The sequence below is a fragment of the Canis lupus genome, chromosome 1 (assembly GCF_003254725.2).
Source record: "Canis lupus dingo isolate Sandy chromosome 1, ASM325472v2, whole genome shotgun sequence".
Classification (NCBI taxonomy): Eukaryota; Metazoa; Chordata; class Mammalia; order Carnivora; family Canidae; genus Canis; species Canis lupus.
The window spans coordinates 41,201,129-41,225,885 of NC_064243.1; the positions used below are offsets into that span (position 1 = coordinate 41,201,129).

Consider the following 24,757-nt stretch of genomic DNA (forward strand, 5'->3'; position numbering starts at 1 on the left):
TTGAAAATGTAAAAGACACTCTCCTCCCTAGCAGCCCAGCTGGACTCCTCTGAAACACTTGGCCATTTTTGTTCCCCTGCAATTCCTCAGTCCCAGTATTGGCTGGCTAACTTGGCATTAGAAGTAAGGAAACGAGTCTCTATTGTGTTCATTTTCACCCATCCCAATAATGCATATTTCCCAGGAGTTATATAAATGTTAAATATAATTTTTTATGCTGGAGAGAAGGAGTATGTCAATATCTATGGGGAGTAGGTTATTCTGGACCATTCCAGATGCTCTGGCTTTCACATACAGTATATCCAGTTTATTTCTGGTACTAAATCATTGCCTCATTGGACTTTTGGGACCTTAAGAATAATCATATACTTCCCAAGTTAGTGCCCATTTCTGAAAGATCAACCTCACAGTTCTGGTTATGACAGATGCCATCAAAAGGGGAAGAAAATCTTGCTGGGTCTGCTTCTACTTTCATTTGCCTAGGACTGAGTTTCTTAACACCAGTCCCAAATGTGGGCAAGTGTCTTCTGCTGCAAGCACACCTAAATGCCTGCTGATTCTTGGATTTTTGCCTTACTCAAGTTGGATCAGGCTTTTTAGGGCAAGTGCATTTTAACTACTATAACCAATCTATGTTTTATAGTCCATAAAGTTGTTATAGAGCAAGCAGAAAGAATATTGCAAAAGCTTTAAAAATATGTGGCAAGTTTATACCATGTGGTAGTGGTTATATTGATAAATTACTCATTTCCTACACATTTCTTACCATTTTTTCTTGTTGACCAAATTTAATTCTTTTATATTTATAATTGTAATATCTGCATTATAAGTTGGCACTAATATTTGCTGTGAATATAAACTACCCAGAGAAAGTCAGGATGTTGAAGGATACAGATTTGATGGATTCTTTATATTCTAGAAATATTGCTACCAGCTGTTTGACAAGCTTTATTATAGAGTCAAACCCAATTCATGTTCCTTTTGAAAAATGATCATTCATCTACATTCTTCTTACTGTGTGTGTTTTGTTATAATCTTCCAAACGTAAGTTGCACCCTTGTATTTTTCTAAGAAAACCCATAAACATGGATCCTGGTGGTAAGATAACCTGCCAAAATGAAGCCAAGGTCTTCATACATCACACTCTTTATTGCAAAGCATACTGTTCCATAAACTTGGGATTTCATTAGGGGAAAACAATGTTGGTCCTGCCTTGCAATTGAAGAAGATTGGAACTTTGTGTTTCACGAAAATAGCTTCTGTGAGTTTCAATCCCATGTAGGGCCTTGAGATTTAAATGCTGTATATATTACATGACCTTTTGACTTTGCAATTGCTCTCTTCTTGTGCCCTCTTCTAGATACTAATGGCCCTGTCTCTTTAAAAAATACATAATTTTGGGCAGCCCAGGTGGCTCAGCGGTTTAGCACCTGCCTTTGGCCCAGGGCATGATCCTGGAGACCTGGGATCAAGTCCCACATTGGGCTTTCTGCATGGAGCCTGCTTCTCCCTCTGCCTGTGTCTCTGCCTCTCTCTCTCTCTCTCTCTCTCTTTCATGAATAAATAAAAATCTTTAAAAAAATACATAATTTTTCTCATAATTGAGTTTCTATATTATTTAATTGTATACTTAACACTGCCATGTTGCCTAACTTTATGCAGGAAGTGTTGTAGTTAGTCAAGCATCCTCTGTAATCATATAACTTCATGTGCACCACAAATGGGATGTCAACTTTCAAGTAGAGATTGAGAGAAATGTTGTGTTGAGAGAGGAAGTTTGAGAGACGGTATGGGTCTTAATAGTTTGGCTTTTGTTGCCCAGAATCAGAAAATTGTTGTCCACATGACACTTTTTCTTTCATGCAGTATCCAAGTAAAATGTGAAATTGTCAGCATCCGTTAAGCAGTGGCAGTTCCAAGATGGTAGCTTAACATTTTGTGGAATTACAGTGGAATACTTAAAATGTACAACAGTGTTTCGTAAAATCCCATTAAGAGTCGTGGAGGGGTGTGTTTTAAGTACATAAGAATCACCTGTGGTGCTTGTTAAAGCTACAGAGTCCTTACGCCCTGACCATTGAGCCTTTGATTTAGTAAATCTGGACAAATCTGCAGGCATTAGGCATTCCAGGTGACCCCACTTTGAGGCAGTGGCTTCAGGGCTTCTCGAGTTTTCTGTGTGCACCAATGGCATTGGCGTCTTGTGAAAATGCACACCGAGGTTCTGTAAGTCGAGGCTATTTTACCTGAGACTCTGCATTTCTCACGTGTTCCCAGGTGACGCTTTAGAAACTCTAACTTTGCAACTCAGCCTACCATGGGTGCCTTTCCTTTTCCTTCTATAACAAACTCACTGCCTTCTTACTCTTGACTGAATCTACACTTGGGCTAGCTTTTAACTTCCTTTAAACCTCTGTTTAAATATTTTTTAAATATAATTTTAAATATACCTTGTCCTTTTTCTCTTTTGTTCTTTTTTTTTTTTTTTTTTAATGAATTAGATGTGCAGCAGTTGTGTCTTGAAGTGCCATCAGCTGTGACAGAAATTCCAGATCCCAAGACCACAGCCCGGCACTCGGGCTCCCAGGACCTGAGGACCATGGAGCTCTCGGACAGCGACCGCCCGGTCAGCTTCGGCTCCACGTCGTCCTCGGCTTCTTCCCGGGACAGCCACGGTTCCTTCGGCAGCAGAATGACCTTAGTCTCAAACAGCCACTTGGGCTTGTTTCACCAAGATAAGGAAGCCGGGGCCATAAAACTGGAGCTGATTCCAGCCAGGCCGCTTTCCAGCAGCGAGCTGCAGCGGGCCGGCCCCGCTGGGCCACAGGACACGGGCGACGGCGGCGACAGGCAGCCCCGGGCCCAGCGGAGAATGGAAGCAAACGGGGCCACCAGAGCAGGTGCAGAGTCGGCCACCAGCCCCAAGCTCCTGTATGTGGATAGGGTTGTTCAGGAGATTCTGGAGACTGAGAGGACTTACGTGCAAGACTTGAAAAGCATCGTAGAGGTAAGGCAGATTCTTTTGTTCTTTTAAAGTTTGTCATGCGGGATAGGGATAAATATGCTTGCAAACTGAGGAGCAAAGCCGAGTGTCAGGGATGTTTTGTCTCCTGAGACTCAGAAGTAGGGTGAATGTTTAGACTGATCGTAACTTAAGAGGAACCCTAGGGCCATATTCGTTGCATTAAAAATCCTCTTAATATTTGCAGTAATGCACTAATCGTGTGTTAGAAGCAAGAATGACAGTCCCAGTGTGTCCACCTGTACATTGTGTTAATAACTGCCCACCGGAGGCTCCCAGTGCTTCCCAGGTGCTGGAGCAGGAGGTCAAGCATCCAGACCTGCTGATGTCAGGTGTGTCCTAAGCCCATCAGCTATCTTCACTTTATCTTTTATTTTTTTAAGATTGTATTTATTCATGAGAGACAGAGAGAGAGAAAGAGAGGCAGAGACACAGGCAGAGGGAGAAGCAGGCTCCATGCAGGGAGCCTGATGTGGGACTCGATCCTGGGTCTTCAGGATCACACCCTGGGCTGAAGGCAGCACCGCTGAGCCACCCAGGGATCCCCGCTATCTTCACTTTAATCACAATTGTCTACTAGTGTCTGGGAGCTTCCCAGACAGGTACTGATACCAAAGTCCCACCTCCAGAGACTGTGATTGCATGGGCCTGGGGTATGGTCCAGGCAGAAGGATTGTGGAGGATCCCCAAGTGATTTGGGTGAGCCAGGGAGCCACTGTTCAATCCTATTCTCTATGGGCTTTATTTTGTCTCAGGCATTTACTTTCTGTTCACTTTTATTGTTAAAATGTTTACATAAATTATTTGACTCCAGGTGAATTTTGCTTAAGACTGTGGGCCAATCAGGTACTCTGGAAATTGAGTTATGAATTGACTTCAGTTTATAAATTGGTAATTTTTACTTTATCCTTAAAAACTTGAGCATCTCAGATGTTAACTCATTTTCAATGAGTAAAATATTAATATTTCAAAGGTAAATTTATCTATTATAAAACTGGACCCAGTTTGCTGCTGGTAATAGACCAAGTTCTTTCATTTGTTAGTACCCACTTCCTGTTGTAGACTTATAATCGAAGATGTTTCAGAGGGGGGCACCTGGGTGGCTCAGTCAGTTGGGCGTCTGCCTTCAGCTCAGGTCATGGTCCCAGGGTCCTGGGATTGAGCCCGGCATCAGGTGCCCTGCTCAGTGGGGAGTCTGCTTCTCTCTACCCCTCTCCCTGATCGTGCTGTCTCTCTCTCTCAAATAAACAAATAAAATCTTTTTTAAAAAATCTTTAAAGGATAGTAGAATATTTGCTGATGAGCACATTCTGCACCAAATATATGCATTTTTAGAGGTTTAGAAAAAAAATCTGAGGCATAATTTGCGTTGAATTCCATAAATGACAGAACCAGACACTGCCTACTAAAAATAGTAATGACATAACTTCCCGGTAAAAATAGAAAAATCAATTGATGCTCAACCAAAACAATATGTGATACCAAATGTAGACTACACCAGGCCAATTTTGTTTTTAATTTCAACAATGATGTCATTTGTACTTGAGAATAAATACCTGTGAAACTGCCAAAAATTTTGCAGCCTCTCAGGAAATTCATGGTTGTCAAAGCTTTCTTTGGTCTCTCCTTTTTTCTTTTCTTTCTTGGAAATCCTTCCGCCTGATAAAAAAATCACCATCCTGAGAGAGAAGCCCTTAGTTACTGGCTGATATTCCATGAACACAGTTGTTTTTTTCTGAGACTGGTTGATAAACCTTGGTAAGAGGAAGTAGGTAAGATCTGAACAAAAGGGAACCGATAAAAACAGGATATTTTTTGCTAAGTTTCAGTAGAAGTTCTATTCCAAGTTGCCCAGATGTTCTTGCCCCTTATTATTATTATTATCAGTGAGATAACCATGTTTTACACTGGGGCTAGATGGACCTTTTCTGTAAAAAGCCAGAGAGTAAATATGAGGTTTTCTGGGACCAAAGTTCTCTTACAATGGCTCAGCTCTGCTGTTGTAGCTCAAAAGCAGCCACAGACACTATGGCAATGAGTGGGTATGGACTTTCCGGTGAAACTTTAGGGCTAGGTTTGACCCAGGGGCCATAATTTGCCATCCCCTGCTTGATGCTATGAATTGGTGCCTATGTTTCATTAACTCTAAAATGAGACTAATAAAGAGTACCCGCCTTTTAGGATTTGTATAAGAATTTTTTAAATGCATGAAAATCTCTTAGAACAGGATGTGGCACATGGCAAACAGTTAATAAAAGGAGACTATCCTCATCACCAGCCTCCTCTAAATTTGCTGCTAGAGACTGGTCACCATTTAACTATGCTGTGTTTCACCTAAAGTCTTTCACAAAAATAAAAAAGTTACACCACTGATTCCACCATTATTATTTTGAATGTACTTGGGATTATTTCCAGTGAATCCACTGAAAATCTGAGGTGACACATAATTAGGGAGAGGAAAGGTAAAAAAGAATGTTGGGAGGAAGGGTATTTGGGGAAGAAAACCCCGACACATAGTGGGAGGCACCCGTGTAGGAAGAAGTAAATGCTGCTTTGTTCCAGAATCCGCCAGAATGCTTTGACTTATTTACCCTCTCCACCTAGAACAAGCCAGACTCTTTAGATGAGGGATTAGTTGTCACAGGCTTTTCTTCACATACTTTTGTTATGTGGCCCCACCTCTGTTTCTCAAGATCACAGTTTTCACTGAATGGTTAAACTCATTTTATCTAGTTCTTTCCCTGATGAAGAATAACCAATTATTTTTCCACTTGCTGCAACTCCACCCAATAAAGACTGAAAATCAGTATTCTTTCAAGATACAGAGCATCCATTCCATTCTAATTTGTTTCCCTTGATCAATTTCTAACTCATTTTTATAATTCTGTAACTGACTTCTCTCGTATCCTCAATTTTTCAAATGCAGAATTTCAAGATGGGAAAGGGGGCTGCTATTAGCAACCTGCTAATACAAGTTCTCACCATACCTAAGAGGCAGAGCTTTGTTAGTTGGCTCCTTTTCAGCAAGAATTATTTCTGAGGGGGGCAAAAACTAAGCATTTCCAAAGATATTGGTAAGTTACATTTCATCTGTGCAGGAGCACATTTCTGACTTTCTACACAGTGCTTTACTGAATCCCATCTAACTAATGCCCTTTGACATTAGCTTCCTTAGCTTAATCAATTTCTCCTATAAGTAGCACATTTTATCCATATATAGTATTCAGACATCATTCCCACAGGTCAGGTTTAGTTTTGTTTTTAGGATTTATCAATGGAAATATTTTTGTGAAAGATCACTGATGTATAGGATTTATGAGACATTAACACGGGCACCTGGCTGCCTCGGTCAGTGGAGCATGCAACTCTCAATCTTGGGGTTGTGAGTTCGAGCACCACATTGGGTTTAGAGATTGCTTAAAAATAAAATCTAAAAAAAACAAAACAAAAAAAACCCCACCATAAACACAATGTGCTTTGACCTGTTCAACCTGGTCCCAGGATATCTGATTTTGGAGAAGAGATCCTTCCAAAGTTATTTAGACAAAAGAATCCCCAGATGTTGGTTACACATACAAAGAAGGCTATACATCTTTCTTTCCCATATGTGGAAAGATTGTATTAATCCCAAATATATAGATCTTTTTCCTTTCCTGTTTCCTGAAAATTTTTAAAATGTTACTAACCTTACCTCTATTCCTCTTTATTCCTTTGCCTCGCATCCCTCGCCAGATCCATTGTTTTGAGCTCCCTGCTCCTCCCTCCCCACCATGGCTGTTCCACCCTCCGCTTCTTTGCCAGACATGCTAGCTAGTCATCTAATTTTGTACACCTGACATTTGAGAGGGGAGAGAGGAAAAGAAACAGAAGTGAAATCTTGACTGTCCCCCTTACTCAAAAGAACAACGGAGTTATTTGCATTTCTATATATAGCTCCCAATAGCATTCACAGATAAAATGAGGTAATAAATAAGAAAGCAAGTTTTAAAAGGTAAAAGTAAAGTAGCCAATGAGACAGTTTGTGGAGAACTAGAAATCCGTGGTTGGAAAGTGGAAAATAAGGATCTCTTTCATGTTTAATGGAACCTTACGATGACTGTGTGGGGACTCTCACGGGGAGAGGGGGATTCTTTAATCTTCCTAAATGATCTATAAAAGAGCCTTTGAAAGCCTCATAAGATTTGGCCCCTGATATAGTTTATGGCCTGTTTCAACCTCTTAGGAAAGTTTCTAAATAGTTCATAATGTTATATAATGCTATGCAAGTAGAAGTTAATTCCCTACTACAAAATGTCAACTTGGATGCTACCTTAAATCATCTTTTGGGACACTGAGGACATGCGTACTTAGTAGAAAAAAAGTGGGTAAAATACTAAGTGTAACATGAGTTTATTTTTTTCTATCACCTTCTAGAGAGCTAAAATTCTTTTCAAGCACCTTTGTCCACACAGTGTATAAAAAGCTGAGAAGTGAATATCACAGCTTAATGCATAAAACTTAGACCCAAAGCCTTAAGCATAGCTTTGTTGAAAGCATTTAAATTAGCATTGTTCAAAAGCTCTAGCTGAACAAGGGTTAGAATGCTGATCTCCGACCCCAGCCCCCCAGCTCTTGTGTTTATCAGTCTACAGGGACTCTTTGTTTAGTGCGCGATAGTGTAGACAGTGGCAGGGTAGGTAGAGGAAAGGATGCTTTTCACACGCTTGGTGACGTGAAACACATTGAAAGCTGTTCTGCCCATTTCCGTGGCTTCAAGAAGAAGCACTGGGTTCATTGGAAGGGATAACCTCACATTTGGGAAGCAAGCCTTCTCTCACATCTGCAGAGGGAAAGAAAGAAACCTAGTGACCAGGCCTGAGGAGTCTATAGGGCCTGTCCGCCATTTCCTCTGTCTAGAGACTTAGCTTTGGGACTCAGACTCAGATAGAATGGAATCGGAGTTAGCTTCTGTCCGGGGAGGCCACCCCCCACTCCGGGACACCACTGTCAGTTTTAGATGTGGTTTTCTGAGGAAGTCTGGCTTTCTGTGGATCCTATGGGAGAAACAACTGTTTGGTGTGGGAAGGGGGCAGTTCAAGTCTCTGCCTCTGTGTTCCCTGAGCCATTAAAATAGGATTCTCTGTGGGCATTCCCTGGACCAGTCACAACTGCTTAGGACCCTGGAGAAGAGGAGAAAGAAAGAAAGTTCTGGAACCAAGGGAGAAGGCTGTTGAGAAGAGGTGAATTGTCATGGCTTTTATTACCTTTTTATTTGCAGATGTCCTCACTCAATACTTCCCCTCCAGTTTAAATAACATTTATTACACTGACACTTTTTATGAGGTCGCGCAGAGTGTTTTTGAATACTGGGGGAAATATGTGTTCAATGCTGGAGTGTAGGACTTGGCAGGAATTGTTTTTAATGAAGGCTTGTTATGTGGGTGGATTTCATAAAGAACTTACACTGTGGGATTTGGCACAAGCTAATGTACTTTTTCTTTTACGTGGCATTTGAGTACTTTTATTTGAATGTCTCTATTTGTTTCTTTCCCTCCAAGGGCTTTTATCGTAATGGGTGAAAGAGATCTTTCTTAAAACCATTTAAGATCTATGATGATTTTAAAGCAAACCTGTTAAATAGTTTTCTGTTTGTGTAAGGAGCTATTCCTTAGGTAGCACATCTCATTGCTGTACATAAAAATCCCTCCCATCTCACTTTGATTATGCGTGTCCAGATCTCTTTATTATTGTTGTGGTGGTAGTGTTGTCATCATGCTCCCTTCTTCCCTACCCTACCTCATTCTCCTCTCTCTCCACCTCAATGACAAAAACTTAGAGGGTAGGAACACAGTGATTTCTTTCCCCTTCTTTTGTTTGTTTTTATTGAAGCATAATTGACATACAATATCCTGTTAGTTTCATGTGTACAATGTAGTGATTTGACATTTGTATACATTGTGAACTGATCATCACAATAAGTGCATTTACCATCTGTCATCCTACAAAGTTAATAGAGTATTATTGACTGTATTCCCTGTACTGTACATTATATCCTCAAAACTTATTTATTTTCTTTTTTTTAAGATTTTATTTATTTATTCATGAGAGACACCGTGGGGTGGGGGATGGGCAGAGACACAGGCAGAGGAAGAAGCAGGCTCCATGCAGGGAGCCTGACATGGGACTCCATCCCCAGTCTCCAGGATCAGGCCCTGAGCCAAAGGCGGCACTAAACTGCTGAGCCACCCAGGCTGCCCAAATCATTTATTTTCTAACTAGAAGTTTGTACCTCTTAATCCCCTTCACACATTTTGCTCCCCGCTCCCAACCCCCATTCCCTTGGGCAAATACCACTCTGTTCGCTGCACCTGCGCATACTCATTCGATCTGATTTTGTCTGTTTTGGCTTCTAGATTCCACTTATCAAAGTAAAATGATGTGGTATTTGTCTTTCTCTGACTGACTTACTTCACTTTGCATACTACCCTCCAGGTCCATAAATGGCAAGATCTCATTCTTTTTTGTAGCTGAGTAGTATCCCATTATAGAGAGAGAGAGACCCCATCTTCTTTATCCATTCATTTATCGATGGTTGTTAGGTTGTTTCATATCTTCATATCCATATCTATTGTAAACAATACTGCAATGAACATGGTGCAGATGTTTTCAAATTAGTGTTTTCATTTTCTTTGGATAATTCCGAGAAGTGGAATTGCTGAGTCATATGGTAGTTCTATTTTAAATTTTTTGAGGAAACTCCATACTGTTTTCCACAGTGGCTGTGCCAATTTGCATTCCCACCGTGTATAGCGTTTTATCCACATCCCTGCCGACATTTATTTTTTCTTGTCTTTTTGATAATAGCCATTCTGACAGGTGTGAGGTAATATCTCATTGTGGTTTTGATTTGCATTTCCCTGATGATGAGTGATGTTGAGCATCTTTTCATGTGCCTATAGGCCATCTGTATGTCTTCTTTGAAAGTGTCTATTCAGATCGTCTGCCCATGTTTTAATGAGATTGTTATTAAGCTGTATGAATTCTTTGCATATTTGGATATTAACCCCTTATTAGATATATGATTAGCAAATATTTCTCCCACTTTCATTTTGTTGATGGTTTTCTTTGCTGTGCAGAAGCTTTTTAGTTTAATGTAGTCTCATTTGTTTGCTTTTGTTGCCCTTATCTGAAGGGGCAGATCCAAAAAAAACATTAGTAAGACTAATGTTGAGGAGCTTACTGCTTAGGTTTTCTTCTAGCAGTTTTAAGATTTCAGGTCTTACATTCAAGTCTAATTCATTTTGAGTTAATTTTTGTATATGGTGTGTGAAAGTGGTCCATTTTCATTCTTTTGCATTTGGTTGTCTAGTGTTCCTGACATTGTTTATTGGAGAGACTGTCTTTTCTCCATTATATATTCTTGCTTCCTTTTTGTAAATTAATGAATAACATATACATAGGTTTATTTCTGGGCTTTCTATTCTGTTCCATAGATCCATGTGATTGTTTTGATGCCAGTACTATACCGTTTTGATTATTATAGCCTTGTATTATAGTTTGAAACCAGGCATTGTGATACCTCTGGCTTTTTTTGTTTTTCAATATAGGTTTGGCTATTTGGGTCCTTTGTGGATCCATACAAATTTTAGAATCATTTGTTCTAGTTCTATGAAAAATGCCACTGGAATTTTGACAGGGATTGGAGTGAATCTGTAGATTGCTTTGGACAGTATTGACATTTTAACAATAAGACTTCTTCCAACCCGTGAGCACAGAATATTTTTCCATTTATTTATGTCTTCTTCAATTTCAACACAGTGATTTTGAGTGTTCATCTATTCTACCCATCTAATGTGGGAGGGAGGGCAGAGACCTGGGTTTTCACTTTTTTCCAGTCCTAAAGAGTTTGCCAATGTTGAATGTTCTGTTGATCAGTCAGAAGGTATTAACAATGAAAATGTCCAAGGTGGACAGCATTTAGTGAAAGCAAAGTGTGTAGAAGTTCGCAGAGTTGATATATAAAAGTGGGTGGGTTGGCTGTTGACAAGAGTTCTTGTGTACTTAATGACTGCTGTCAGTTTAGGTTATTCTCTTCACATTTTATGGTTAGACCTTCAGTTAAAAATTAGGAACATTGTTTAAAATACCTATATTGATCAGATTCTCCTGGGAGCATGGTAAGCAGTGACATCATCAACTGACACCTTAAGCTTTATGACCATTCCTACCACCTCACTGGTTCCCAACATCTGTAAACATACTATGTATCAACACTTCTAAATTTTTTAAATATGTGCCTTGATAACAACAACAAAAACACTAGGAAATACTAATAATAACAACTAATATTTGAGTACTTACCATATATCAGGTACCCACTTAAGCCCCATCTTCACTCACAGCCCCATCATATGAGTATTATTGTAATTTTCCTATTTTAGCACAAGAATATTGAATGTACAAAGAGCAAAGTAAGCTGTCCAAGGCCACCAGACAGTGATAGAGCTGGAACTTAAACTCGGGTTTCATTCCAGAACATATTCCTTCTACCAGTAGTCTACACTGTTATTGCAAATCTTCTCTTAGAATCTAGCAAAGAGTTCAAGGTTTTTGCCCTCTTTTTACCCTCTCTAGAGCAGGGTTTTACAACAGGAGTACCACAGACATTTTGGACTAGATAGTTCTTGGTTGTGGGGGATTGCCATGAGTGTTATAGGATGGTTTCACAGCAAACCTGGCCTCCACCCATTAGCTACCAATCGAACCACCACCATCTCCTCTTTTAACAACCAAAAACATCTAGACATTGCCAAACATCCTCTGAGGAGCAAAATCACCTCTGGCTGAGAATGTCTGCTCTAAAGATTTGCAACACATCTTACATGTCTGTAAGGATAGGCTAAGCCACAGTCACAAATAGAAACCCCTAATGTAGTGGCTTAATAGAACAGAAATACATTTTTTTCTTCTGGAACAGTTACTTGTGGATGTTCAGGTAGGCAGGAGTGGTGCTCCTGTATATACTCATTTGAGAACCCTGGCTGATGAGGCTCTGACGTCTTCAGCGCCTGACTTTCCAAGATTGCTACAGTCTGCACCATCTCATTGGGCTAGAAGGGCAAGGAGACAGGGACACATGCCTGGGGGAGGTTTCTAAGTCAGGCACAGAAGGGGATCACCCCCCTGGCCTCCTTCTGCAGATGTTACTCTTCTCAGGTGGCCATAACAAACTATAGATATAGTCTCGCTGTGTACCCAAAGAAGGTGGGAAATATTTTGTGAGCAACTGGCATTCTCCAATGACACATTATATAGAATTAAAACATCCTCGTTGTGAAACTACACCGTGTGTCCCCCACTCCCATCACTAAAAATAAAAATAAATTAGGAAGAAAGCAAGAACAATTTTGGTGATGCTTATTGCTGAGATTATGGTGACTCCCTCTGCCAAGTGGCTCTACAGAATGTTATAAATGAATTCTCCATTTCAGTCTTGGAACAGACTCAGACCAAAGTGTCTTCTCACATACCTTCATCACCTCCTTTTTCTTTATCCTTTCTCCCATCATTCTACTCCTTTCCATGCACACAACCAGCCAATAGGGCTCTTTGGAATTAATGAACACCATTGGTAGTATTCCAGTTTAAAATAGGGCTGTGGGCAGCCTGGGTGGCTCAGCAGTTTAACGCAGCCTTCAGCCCAGGGTGTGATCCCAGGGACCCAGGATCAAGTCCTACGTCGGGTTCCCCGCATGGAGCCTGCTTCTCCTTCTGCCTGTGTCTCTGCCTCTCTTTGTGTCTCTCATGAATAAAGAAATAAAATCTTTTAAAAAATAAAAATAAAATAGGGCTGCTATGTCTAGCAATAGTTCAAAAGCAGGGTTTGTGCTTATCTTGCTAGTGTCCTGGGAACCTTGTGAGCAAAAGGGAATCAATGAGGATAATGGACTGAAGCCATTAACCATTTAACAGGATGATACTTGGGATCTGCAAGTTTATGGCCACACTGTTAAAGTTTATATGAAACTGAATGCCCTTCTTTAAAACTCATTTCTCAGCCATCCTGAGAGGCCAAAATGAGAATTATGGGTATTTGACCCAAAAAAAATGAGCAACAAAAGACCAAATTGTGAAAATTGTTTTTATATATTCTTAGCCTTAAATGCGCCAAATCAACGACATTATTATGAATGTTTTTCTGTAAGAAGTTGAAGTCAATTTGCATCCTTCCAGAGGTGAACTTATAGAAAATGTATTTACCATTGATAAACAGTAGTCTGTTTACATTGTTAACCTTCACCTTGGATAAGGTTTTCAAATTACTTTGTAGCAATAGCTTAATGATCACCCATTGTTATAAAAATTATGAGTGCGGAGATGGTCCTCATTGTCTCCCTGAGAAATACTTAACTTCAGATAATGGAAAGGTCACTCTTGAGTTCCTGAAAGCCCTGATTTGTGACTTGCTTCTTGAAATGTGGGGCGGGATGAATAGTTGAGGTCGGTCTAAGGATGTCGAGAGTATTGGAGGCCATGAGTCAGGCTTTGTAGGGTATTCTTACTGGGTTGCAAGAGTTCATAATTTGAGAATAGATTATAGATGAGGATTGTCTTAATGCCCATATCAAATGTCTAAGACCCAAGAAAGAGAACATACAGATGAGAGCCGCGAAAGCTATATGCATGTCGAAGCGCCTGCGGTTGGTTCTGTTATAATATGACATGTGGCATGTGTGTTCCTAAAAATCCCTCGCTGTGCAAAACCACATGGGGGAAAAATAAGACTTATAGGAAAAATGAGTTTTGAGCACAACATTCAAAAACATTATCCATGATACTTTTAAAAAGATAAGAAAAATGAAGACAGTTTTAGACATGTTAAATGGTTAAGAAATACATATCTCCTTTAGTTCACATGGCATCTGACCTTGAAGTTGCTATGGAAGCCACCTGGTTGCCATACCTGCTACCCTCTGTAAGAGAGGAAGAGTACAAGAGGGAGTGAGAGAGAGAAGGAGTGAGAAAAACAAACAATGAAGAGGAAAAAGAATAGAGAACAAAGAGGGAAAATACAAGATAGGCTACGAGGAAAAAGAAAAATTAAAGAGAGAGGAAACCATCCACGGGGTTGCAATTTAGGAGTTATTTTGAAGTAAGGTTACCTGACATGGAGGAGTGTGGCACACGATGCCCGTGCAGGTAGACTGAGTTCATTGGTAGGCATTGAGGTGAGTGTGTGAGTATGTGTGTGTTTTGTATTCCTGGGCTGCTCCTTGGAACTGGGGGCAATTTTCTGCATCCACCTAGTGTTTCTCATAGATGAAATCCTACATAAGCAAAGGCAAAGTTAGGAAATTTGAAATAAATTCAAATTGTTCCTTTGTATGTTAATCATGTTGGGGACAAATTCATGTTTTCAAAACAAATGTTATAGCAGAACTGACTGTACTTACTCTGAAGTATTATGACTTATTACAAGTAAGTCTCCCCACCACCACCCCCATCTTTACTCAGAGTAGAAGATTGAAGAACAGTATTCCTGCTGTCAAAAAAACATGGTCTTCCATTTATCTTCAATGAGACTAATAAAGACTATGACAAATATCCTTAAGGCTCTTTCCATTTCCATCTTTTAGGAAAAAATGATTTGAAAGAATTCCAAGTTCTCTTAGCAGTTTGAATTCATTCATATTTCTGGAAACTAACAAATAGATTTTTTTTACCCTAATTTCAAACCAATAAATATGGTTCCTTATAAACACAAATAGTGGTAGGAACTTTTTCTTTCGGTGCAAGGATTTCCATAATTTGGTCGAATGTCCACAGACTATAGGATTTTCTGTCTATGAAACTCTTAGTGTGCACCAAGAAGATTTAAGGGGTAAATGTTAGTATTTCTGACGTTAAAATTTGAATGATGTTTTCCACCTACACTTGCAGATACAGTTAGACGATGTATTAAAGGAAAGTATAGCCTTACAATGTAATTAGAGGGGAAAAGAAAACAGAAACTGGCCTTTTCACAGACCTGACTGAGTACATTCATTTCTTTTACATGATCAAGCACTTCCAGAAATACCTGCAACCCAAAAGTCCTTCCCCTTCTATTAGGCTTTGCTTTTAATGCAACATTTTGATTTTTAACAAAAAGGCATTTCAAAAACTTGAGTTAACTCAAGTGATTGAGTAGCTATTATTACTGGTCTACTAAAGAACTCGTATATTTCAAAGACCGCCTGTGGGCAAAATTCTATTGAAGATTTGCTAAAACAGGTCCTGTTCAGTTGGGTTAGAATCCTGTTGCCTTTTGGATGTGTGCCATCTTGAATATTCAATTATACTGAGTGGGTAGAAAATTACAGAATTCAGGAAATTATGCTCTAAACAAACCAACCTTCAGTTAGAAGAAGTTTCCCATGGCCAGAAATATCTTCCAAAGATGTTTGCACCTTGTGAAACTAATCACATAGAAGGATCTTGGATTATGTGATAAGCCTAAAGCCAAGGGCAACCCCGCTCTTTAACACCTGGAAGAAGAAAAGGCGGCTTGGGCTGATACACAGCATGTCCACCTACATCATGTAGTAGTTTACTGTTTTCTGATCGTTCATGTTTTTGGTTTCTCCTTCGTCCACCAAGACTACTTTGCCACTTAAGGGGTGTATGCAAGTAGCTTGCATAGAATCTTTTAATCTCTTTTTAAAATTGTGGCAAAATAAAAAAATATATATTCGTTTTATTAAAATGATTAAAATGAAAATTTATCAAGTGTACAATTTTAAGTGTACAATTCAATGGCTTGAGTACATTTACATTGTTGTGCAACCATCACCACCGTCCTTCTCTAGAATTTTTCTAGCAACTGAAACTGTGTACCCCTTAAACAGGAACTTCTCATTCTACCCTCCCTCAGCCTCAGGCAACCCCCATTCTACTTTCTGTCTCTATGGAATTGACTACTTTAGGTACCCCAAATAAGTGGAGTCTATACAGTATTTGTCCTGTTGCCTTAGCTCATTTAGATCATGTCTTCGAGGTCCATCCTTATTAAATATAGTATGTGTCAGAATTTTCTTCCTTTTAAGATTATATATCCCAGAGTCTATATAGACTACATTTTATTTGTCCATCCATCTGCTTTGGACACTTAGGCTGTTTTCAATTGTATAGAATTTTCGATTAAGTAAAATCATACCAAATTACGGAACCAGGAAATAACTCAGCGAGGCCTGCCTGACCACAGGTTCTGCAGGAGTTGAGGCATGTTGGTACATTTTCTTCTCCAAGCCCTCAGCACTCTGACCCTCAACGGGCCATCTGCTGAATGAATGCTCTAGTTTTACCCAATCATTTTTATAGATGAGATTTCCTCAGCTGGATGCAAACCCTACCTGTCGCCACCTTTGATCTTAAGCAGTTTGGTGACTTCTGTAACCTGCAGTTTCTTCATCTTAAAATGAAGCCGAAGGGTGCTTGGGTAGCTCAGTCAGTTAAGCATCTGCTTTGGCTCAGGTTATGATTCTGGGGTCCTGGGATCGAGATCCGCTTCAGGCACCCTGCCCAGTGGGGAGCCTGCTTCTCCCTCTCCTCCCCACTCACGTTCTCTCTCTCTATCTCAAATATTTTTTTCTTAAAGGAAGTGATATTGCATACTTCATAAGACAGTTTGAGGATTAAGGTAATGCCTGTAATAGCCTTGGCGTGGACCTGACTCTAAGAAGCGCCCTAGCACTGATAGCTGTTCAAACCCAGATCCTGAGGCCAAGTATTAGTGCCCAGACTAAGGGCCTATCTCCTGGCCATTTCATTTAGAAACAACTGGCATTGTAAAACACAAGATTTAGCAACTGCCCCTTACACACCAATTGAGGAGAGTTCTCATACATACTTATTAATGAAATTTTCTGGAAGCTTATTATCTGATTGCCCAGTTTCCTATATCTCGGCCACTGATGAGCATAAAATTGACACTGGGCACGTGTGAGGAGAGGAGCTTGTGTCTTCTGTGTCTAGCCACCACATAATTGAGGCACAGCCAGAGAGGTGATACAGAGCGAAATGGCAACAGTTAGAGTCACCTCCTAATGCAACCCGTGAAATTATCCTTTACCCCCCAGCACAAATGTAGGTAGGCTTTAGAGGGGCTCCTGCAAGCCCCAAGAAAGTGCCTGGGCTAGTCCACTTGTGAAAATAGTCCGATTGGTACTCTAGGACACTTTTTGCCAACTCCTGTTCTTTTCTTTTTTTTTTTTAAGAATTTTTATTTATTTATTCATGAGAGATACAGAGAAAAAGGCAGAGACATAGGCAGAGGGAGAAGCAGGCTCCCTATGAGGAGCCCGATGTGGAACTTGATTCTGGGACCCCACCCCCACCCCACCCCCGCAATCATGACCTGAGCCAAAGGCAGATGCCTGGCCACTGAGCCACCCAAGCACCCCACCAACTCCTGTTCTGAAGTAGGAGCTGGCTTTGAAGTTCACGTCCTGATTTTAAAAAGTATAAGGTAAAGAAGGTTACCGATTAAATATATAAATTTACTTAATATTGAGACTTATCCGGCATCTTCAAAAACCACTTTTGTTAAGATCCAGTAGAAGAAAACTGCTTCAAAATAGGAAAAAAAGTAAAACATAATGAAGATCCCTTATGAGGAACACACAATTAAGAGGTCATCAGCTAGATTTATACCAAGGATAGTAAGCCTCATAAACAGGTTCAAAGGGGCTATTATTTGAGCAATTAAAAGCTATCACCTAAGAAATCTGGTTAGGAGGAGCAACTAAAAAATAGGAATTTCTCTAAAGCAGAGGCTGAACTTGATTATCCCCTGGAGAACAGGTACTAGTCTTGTCCCAAGCCACACCCTGGGCCAAGGAAACCTGCACTGGTTTTTCTAAAGCTCTCCAGATCCCAAAAGGCAATCGATGTTGAGGCCTACAGTCCTAAAGGGAATTCTTTGTTCCATTGTCATGAAGCAAACAACCCATATCTAAAGACAACGCAAATTACCACCCCACATTCCCCCCGCAAAATATAACAAAATGTTGAAAAGCTAAAATCTGTGAGAACTAGATAGACCCAAATCCTGACTCTGCCACTTTCCTGTGTAATCCTTGGACAAGTTACTGAACTGTTCTATGTCTCTACATTTTCACCTGTGAAATGGAAATAATAGAGTCATGATGAAAATATATAAGGCTTTCCCTGCAAAATGCTTCACACAATGCTAGGCACCCAGCAAGCACTCAAATGAGAGTTGTTATTATATGATTATTAATATAATTGGAATTATTTGGAAAAGCCAGTAATTTCTGGTAGGTTTTAAAGTATCATCCGTTGTTGTGTTTGCTAATCTATGTTAAAATATGATTTCCGAAAATTATTTTAACTGTGCAGCTTAAAAACGGGTGGGTTCTATCTCATTGCAGTTTTTAGTTTCCCTGGTGTATCTACACGTAGTTGGAATTTGTTTCCAATATAAAGGGCTGCAGCGGTGGAAAGAAATTATTTGCAGAATTTTGAGTTGAGCTGGGTCAAACTGAGATTGATTGAAGGGCCAGATGCCAGCCGGGCCCTGGTCCCATAGCTGTGTGCCCATGGACGACCCGCCAATCTGACCTCAGCTTCATCCTGTGTAAATGAGTTTAATTCAAAAAGCTGAAATCTAAAGATGGCTAGAGATCTCATCTCCTCCAGTCTCAGCTCTCAAGAATGTAACCAGGAAATAAGCAAGTCCTTTGAGCAGCCAAAATAGATTATTTCAAACACTGAACAGTAATTCCTATGTCTTTACCCCAGGAAAGGCCTCAAGCTCTCACCAAGTGCCTATTTACCCCACATATTTAAAATAAGCTTAATTATTTGGTTTCCTCACCCTCAGCAAGGGAGGGGTGGGGGTTGATGTGACAGCCCTAAGGAGCCAGGGGAAAGAACTTAAAAGATTGCCTGATGTAAGGCCATCGGTCCCCCTGGTGATTTTCCTTGTGAATTCAGGCTTCGAGCATAACCCAAGTCCTTATTGATGAGCCAGAAGAGCAAGAAAAAACTTTCCTTACGTTTGGTACGCATCTAAAATCTAGCCTCTGGGCAGCCCAGGTAGCTCAGCGGTTTAGCACCGCCTTCGGCCCAGTGCCTGATCCTGGAGACCAGGGGCCAAGTCCCAAGTCCAGTCCCAAGTCAGGCTCCCTGCATGGAGCCTGCTTCTCCCTCTGCCTGTGTCTCTGTCTGTCTCTCTGTGTCTCTCATGAATAAACAAAATCTTTTAAAAATAAATAAATAAAATCTAGCCTCTGATGCCTAGCCTTCATAAACAGAGTGATTTTCTAATTAGAGTAATTGATTTTTTAAGCATCTTCTGCTCTTCTAAAATATACATAATGTAAAATTTGCCATTTTAGCCTTTTTTTGAGTATACAGTTCAGTGGCATTAAACACACTCATAATGTCACTGCTGCTCCTTTCTAGAACTTTCTTGGCATTCCAAACAGAACTCTGTATCCATTAAATGGCCATTCCCCATTTTGCCCTGTCCCCAGCCCCCGGCAACCGCCAGTCTGCTTTGTGTCTATGAATTTGCCCGAATTAAACAATATTTGTCCTTCGGTGTCTGACTCCTTTCGCTTACCATAATGTTACCAAGGTTCGTCCATGTTGTAACACGTACCAGGATTTCATTAATTACAATTCACTTTTAATACTTCGAGAAGATTCTTGTATAATAACCGATCCATTAACAGACGTGAGATGACACTTCCTGAGAAGTGAGAATCATCCTTGCTCCACAAGGGGAAGTATTAAGAAAATAATAAAGACGTGATGAGAAGTTGCAAACATCTGTCCAACCCAAAGTGAAATGGAATGCTTGTTCTAAACGCGAAGATTCTTGTTTTGTTAAGCTAATGGGAAAGAATCCATAATGATTCTCGCGTCTGAATCATCGACACCCCTCTTCCCTAAAGTCGGCCCCTCACGGAAAAAGGCTGCAGCCTACATCTGTGGTTGCAAATGGCAAAATCAAAATCACATTGAGGCAAAATTACTCCTCAATTTTCTGTGCAAGCTGCCTAAATGACATTATGGGGTGTGTGTGTGTGTGTGTGTGTGTGTGTGTTGGGAGGAGGCAAAGCAAGCCATTCCTTTCAGCTGCACTTTAAAATATTTTCTTCTGAAACAAACCTTTTTTTTCTCTTCGGATCAACAAGAAATGTTACAAGTGTTCCCTTCAGCTTTATAATGGGGCTCCCAGTTATGTTGTTAACCTTTCAGAAGCTGTAAGTGGGAGATGAGTCGGGGGGGGGGGGGGGGGGGGGGGGCCGCAGCACTGGCCAGAGCCGCGGCCCTGCAAATCCAGAAGGGCTGAAAAGACACAGCTTTTGTCCAGTTTTCCATAAAGCAGTGGATAAATCTTACGACCCAGGGGTCTGTTTGTAGCCTTGTAAAGAGTGTTCCAAATGCAAATGTAGGTAGAGAAAAGGGTGTGAGTTAATCTACTTTTGATTAGGGGAGCCTTTCTTCTCTTGTGCTAAGCGGGGAGTTAGGTGGGTGGGAAGAGAGTGGAGAATGAAACGCGTCTTCAAGAGGTTGCGTGGCAAAAGCAAAATCGCAGTCCCCGGGACAAAGGGAGGGGAGGGAGCCGAGGAGGAATGCCGGCTTGAGTTACAATTCAATACAGCTTCAGCCTCAGGGAGTTTGAGAGCAGCCTGGCTCCTTAACCCTTGCCTTCCTGGCTCCGCTTCACCCACTTGGCCCGCAGACCTGGTATCAGGAATCCACCGCCTTGGTTCTGCACACGTGCAGGGCTGGGAAAGCTAGAGGCAACACCTGCAAATTGTTGACGTCAGTTTTGAGGGAGAGCAGGAGGTACAAAGGCATTCTTCACGGAGCTGGCCCAGTATGTGGATGACTCCAGCTTCCCCTATCGTGGAATCATAAATGCAAACGCTCAGGAGTGCCTGACCCTCAAGGGGTGGGAAGGATCCAGAAGGATTCCTGGGAAGAATCTTAGCCTGGGTTTGCCAGTAGGAGGGGCCACCTTGGCAGGGAAAATAAAATGCGTAAAGACAGTGAAGCCAGGGGACAGGGGACATTCCTGAAAGTGCCAGGAGTGAGTGCCTGTGGCTTGCGGGTAAGGGAAGAAAGTGGTTAGAGATGAGTCTAGAAAGGTAAACAGTGATGGAGGTCTTGAAGGACCTCTCCCTCCATGCTGAACGCTAGGGGAAGTCATTAAAGCATTTTATGCAGGAAGCATAACCTCAAATTTGCTAGTTCTAGAAAGATCACACTGGCTTCATTCTGAAAAGTTGGGGTCAGAGTCCCATAGAGGGATTAGTTAAGATGCTCATGCAGTAAGCATGGTGGGAGATCACCAAGACCAAAGCAGGGATGGGAGAGGGGAGGGGTCAGGTTCAAGACAGGTAGGAGAGGCAGGATTTAGTGTCTGGCTGGACAGAGCCAGTGAGAAGGCTGGGGTCTGGATGCTTTGCATGCATATGTCTCCGCTAACCATCTTTCAGACCTTCTCCCCCAAACGATGTTAATAGCAGGCTGCGCAAGCTTCCTATGAGTACCCATGGTAGAAGTTGTTATTGTTTTTGTTTGTTTGTTTTTGTTTTTTTACTACTAGAACATCACATAAATTTAATTCAGATGTAACAGCAATGTTAAAATCAATAAGTTTAATTTTTAACTGCACCAAGTAAACTTAGCCGTTTAAGTATTTTTAAAGTTAGAAGTTTTTATTGTAATTTGTCTGTGCAAATAGAGTTAATCTGCTTTTGAACCATAAGGGGTTCCAATCTGGCTACTTCCTTGCCCTCCTGAGGAGGAAGCAGGCACACAGGAGGCCACACAACAGCCATGCTACTAACCAGTGTGTGCTGGGTGTCGTGTGTAGGCAGGGTTCCTTGGATGGTCCTGGTTGGGTTTGTTTTGTTTTTTGTTTTTTTAAGATTTTATTTATTTATTCATGAGAGATACACAGAGAACGAGGCAGAGGCAGAGGGAGAAACAGATTCCCCACAGGGAGCCCGATGCAGGACTCGATCCCTGGACCCTGAGATCATGACCTGAGTAAAAGGCAGGTGCTCAACCACTGAGCCACCCAGGTACCCCTGGGCCTAGTCATTTAACTCACTGAATGGAGACAAGGCACAGGTTGTTGCATTATCCCTACTCAGAGGCTGAGGCAGTAGAGTTTGAGCAAGGCCAATAGGGGAGCTTCCGAGGGGCAGCTCCCAGCTCCAGGCTGTCTGCCCTTGTGGTCCAAGCACTTTCCACCATGCTGCATCCGGAGCAGAGGCCTTGGTGAGGAATCTGCTGCCCTTGGGCCTATGTCATGCTCTCTCCTGATAGAAACCTACTGTCTTAGGAAAGCAGGTTTGCCACAGATGGAAGCTGCATCTAGTACAAGGAAAAGCATGTAATGTAACTCTGTACAGAGTTTTAAAGTGCTGCTACACAATATACACAATCTCTTGAAAGTTCACTTATGGAAACTTCATCCTAGGAGGTCAGTCTCCCTCTCCCTCACTTCTAAGTACCAAGGTGACCTATGGGCCTTGTGCCTGAGATTTAGGATAGGAGAATAATTAGTTTTCCCCACATCACACATTTTCCCCTGTGGGCACGAATTGAGACCAGGCTTCCAAGAGGATAGAAGGAAACCCCTGGATTTACCCCATTCAGGAGGCCCAGCACTCTGAGAAAGTCAGGTTTCTGAGGAGTGTCCCATCATGCTGGCCCACCTGCACTCCCATTCTACCCTCTGTTCCCCTGCAAATCTCCAAGTCCAGGCTGTTTCTGTGTCAATAAATAACTTCTGGTTAAGATTTTACTGTGATGAGATCAACAACAGCATAGCCAGAGAAGCAATAAGATATGTCCTTAGGGCTACTCATTGTTTTTGGTACAATGAACGGAACAGTTTAGCCTATGCATCTCCATATTTAGCCGTGGATTACCTAATGCCGCCAAGGCATAATCACATTCATCCGCATTGAAAAACTGCCCATAAAGAGATCAGCCCTTGTGTAGTTCTTTATTTTAATGTATACAGCCTCGTTGCATTGCAGTTTTCAAATAGAATAGCTTGACCTTGAGGGTCATTACCAAACTGTGTGACTCGGTAGATGGGAAGTTGAGCTAATGTCTTTCAGCTTTTTGCTCTCCCTACTTCATCTGGCCCAGGTAGCTCCAGCCCTTTGGCCTCATGGAAGCTCCATTTCAGGGTTAAAGTTCTAAGTAAAGTAGCCCAAATAGCACTAGACTTTTGTCTCTGAGGCCTTGTTTCCCCTCCATCAAGTGAATGGCTGCCTGAGCACCTACTGCGTACAGGTCAGTTGCTATAGTTCCTGTCCCAGTAAAAGAGACTAGAAAGTGTTCCAACTCCTTAAATAAATCATTTAGTGAATTATCATCCAATACATGCTTAGGTTAACCCGTACAATCACCGGTGATGCATATGTAGCAAACTGCGTATCTGTTTTAATGGGCCATTATTTGGTATCCTTATTTCACAATTTCTGGCCCCTTAGAATTTGGAGTGACAAGTGGGTGGCAATTTGATTTGTGAGCAGGAAATGTTTTTGCTGCAGAAATCACATGCATTTGATGTGAACCTTTAAGCCATCCATGTACTGAAGTGATATGCAGAGCTCTGTGAAGGAAGTTGGAGCCCCGTGATAAAAATTCAGGCTGACTTATGCAAAAGGGCATTCCAGAAGTTACTCCAATAAGCTTACCACTTAAATGCGTCCCATGTGGGGCAGCAGCACACCTACCACAATGGCTCTCCAGAGTTGAAGGGAGCATTCCTCTGCGGGTCCCACACTTTTACCTGCCTGCATCCCATTTCATCCATCAGCCTTTTCCTGTGGCAAAGGCCATGCCGTCAGAGCTGCTACTTCTCTCTTCGTTTCTGCTTGATCTTCATTTGATAGCAATTGCCAATTCTAGAGTTTTTAAATGTTCTGCTTTCGAGGGTCTCCATCGTGTGAAGTTTGTTCAGTATACTTAAACATAGTGTGGTCCTGGGAGAGCCAGAAGGATTCATTTGTGAGGCTCCCACATGGCTGCTTTGGAAAAGAATGTGTTCCTATTGGAGGGAGCTACACAGAGCCATGCACAGAAAGAGGAAGGGAGTGGCTGACCTGTGGGGTGGCCAGCAAGGGAAGGGGGTAACGTTTTCAAGGAGAAGCCAGAGGGAAGGAAGAGAACTTGTCAACTGAACGGGACAAGGAGGTGTGTGCCAACATTGAAGGCCAAATGCCAGTTGGTTGAAAACTGGCATGCTTGGCTGCTGGAAAAGCATGCCTTGGGACATGGGTCAATGAACACACGAACGAGGTGGGCTCGATGTGTAAGTGGACTGATACTAATTCAGTGATGTGACAATCCTGGAATGTGCTAGGACGTGCTAGGGGCCGAGTCAATGGTTATCTTTGGTGGGCTCCTTCCTCAAACCTAAGAAAAGCCACATTCAGCTCTCAGATGAAGTCGACAGTAAACATGTCCTACAATGTAAAGATCCTGTGTTAATAAGGACTAAAGCTTTAGAAGCAGTAATGTAGGCTTTCAGTGCACGCTACGGTCAGCTGGTCCTGGTTTGAATGTGACTGAATCACTCGCTCTCTGTGTGACCTTGGAAAACAATTGAAATTTTCTAAACTCCCAGTAAAGTGGGACTAATAAGCGGGCCCACCTCCCGGGGCTGTTGTGAAGATTAAGTAAAATAATGCATATAAAGTAGTGAGCTCG

The 24,757-nt window shown here is 41.5% G+C and overlaps 1 protein-coding gene across 4 annotated transcripts in view; it reads left to right on the forward strand.

Moving 5' to 3' along the window:
- PLEKHG1 (pleckstrin homology and RhoGEF domain containing G1) overlaps positions 1 to 24,757 on the forward strand; it is a 224,422-nt gene that overhangs the window by 128,835 nt on the left and 70,830 nt on the right. For all 4 annotated transcript variants that reach the window (XM_025422548.3, XM_035706881.2, XM_025422547.3 and 1 more), the window contains one exon: positions 2,502 to 3,007. In XM_025422548.3, coding sequence (XP_025278333.3) covers positions 2,600 to 3,007 — 408 coding nt within the window. In that variant the 5' untranslated portion in view covers positions 2,502 to 2,599. The remainder of the gene's footprint in view (positions 1 to 2,501; positions 3,008 to 24,757) is intronic.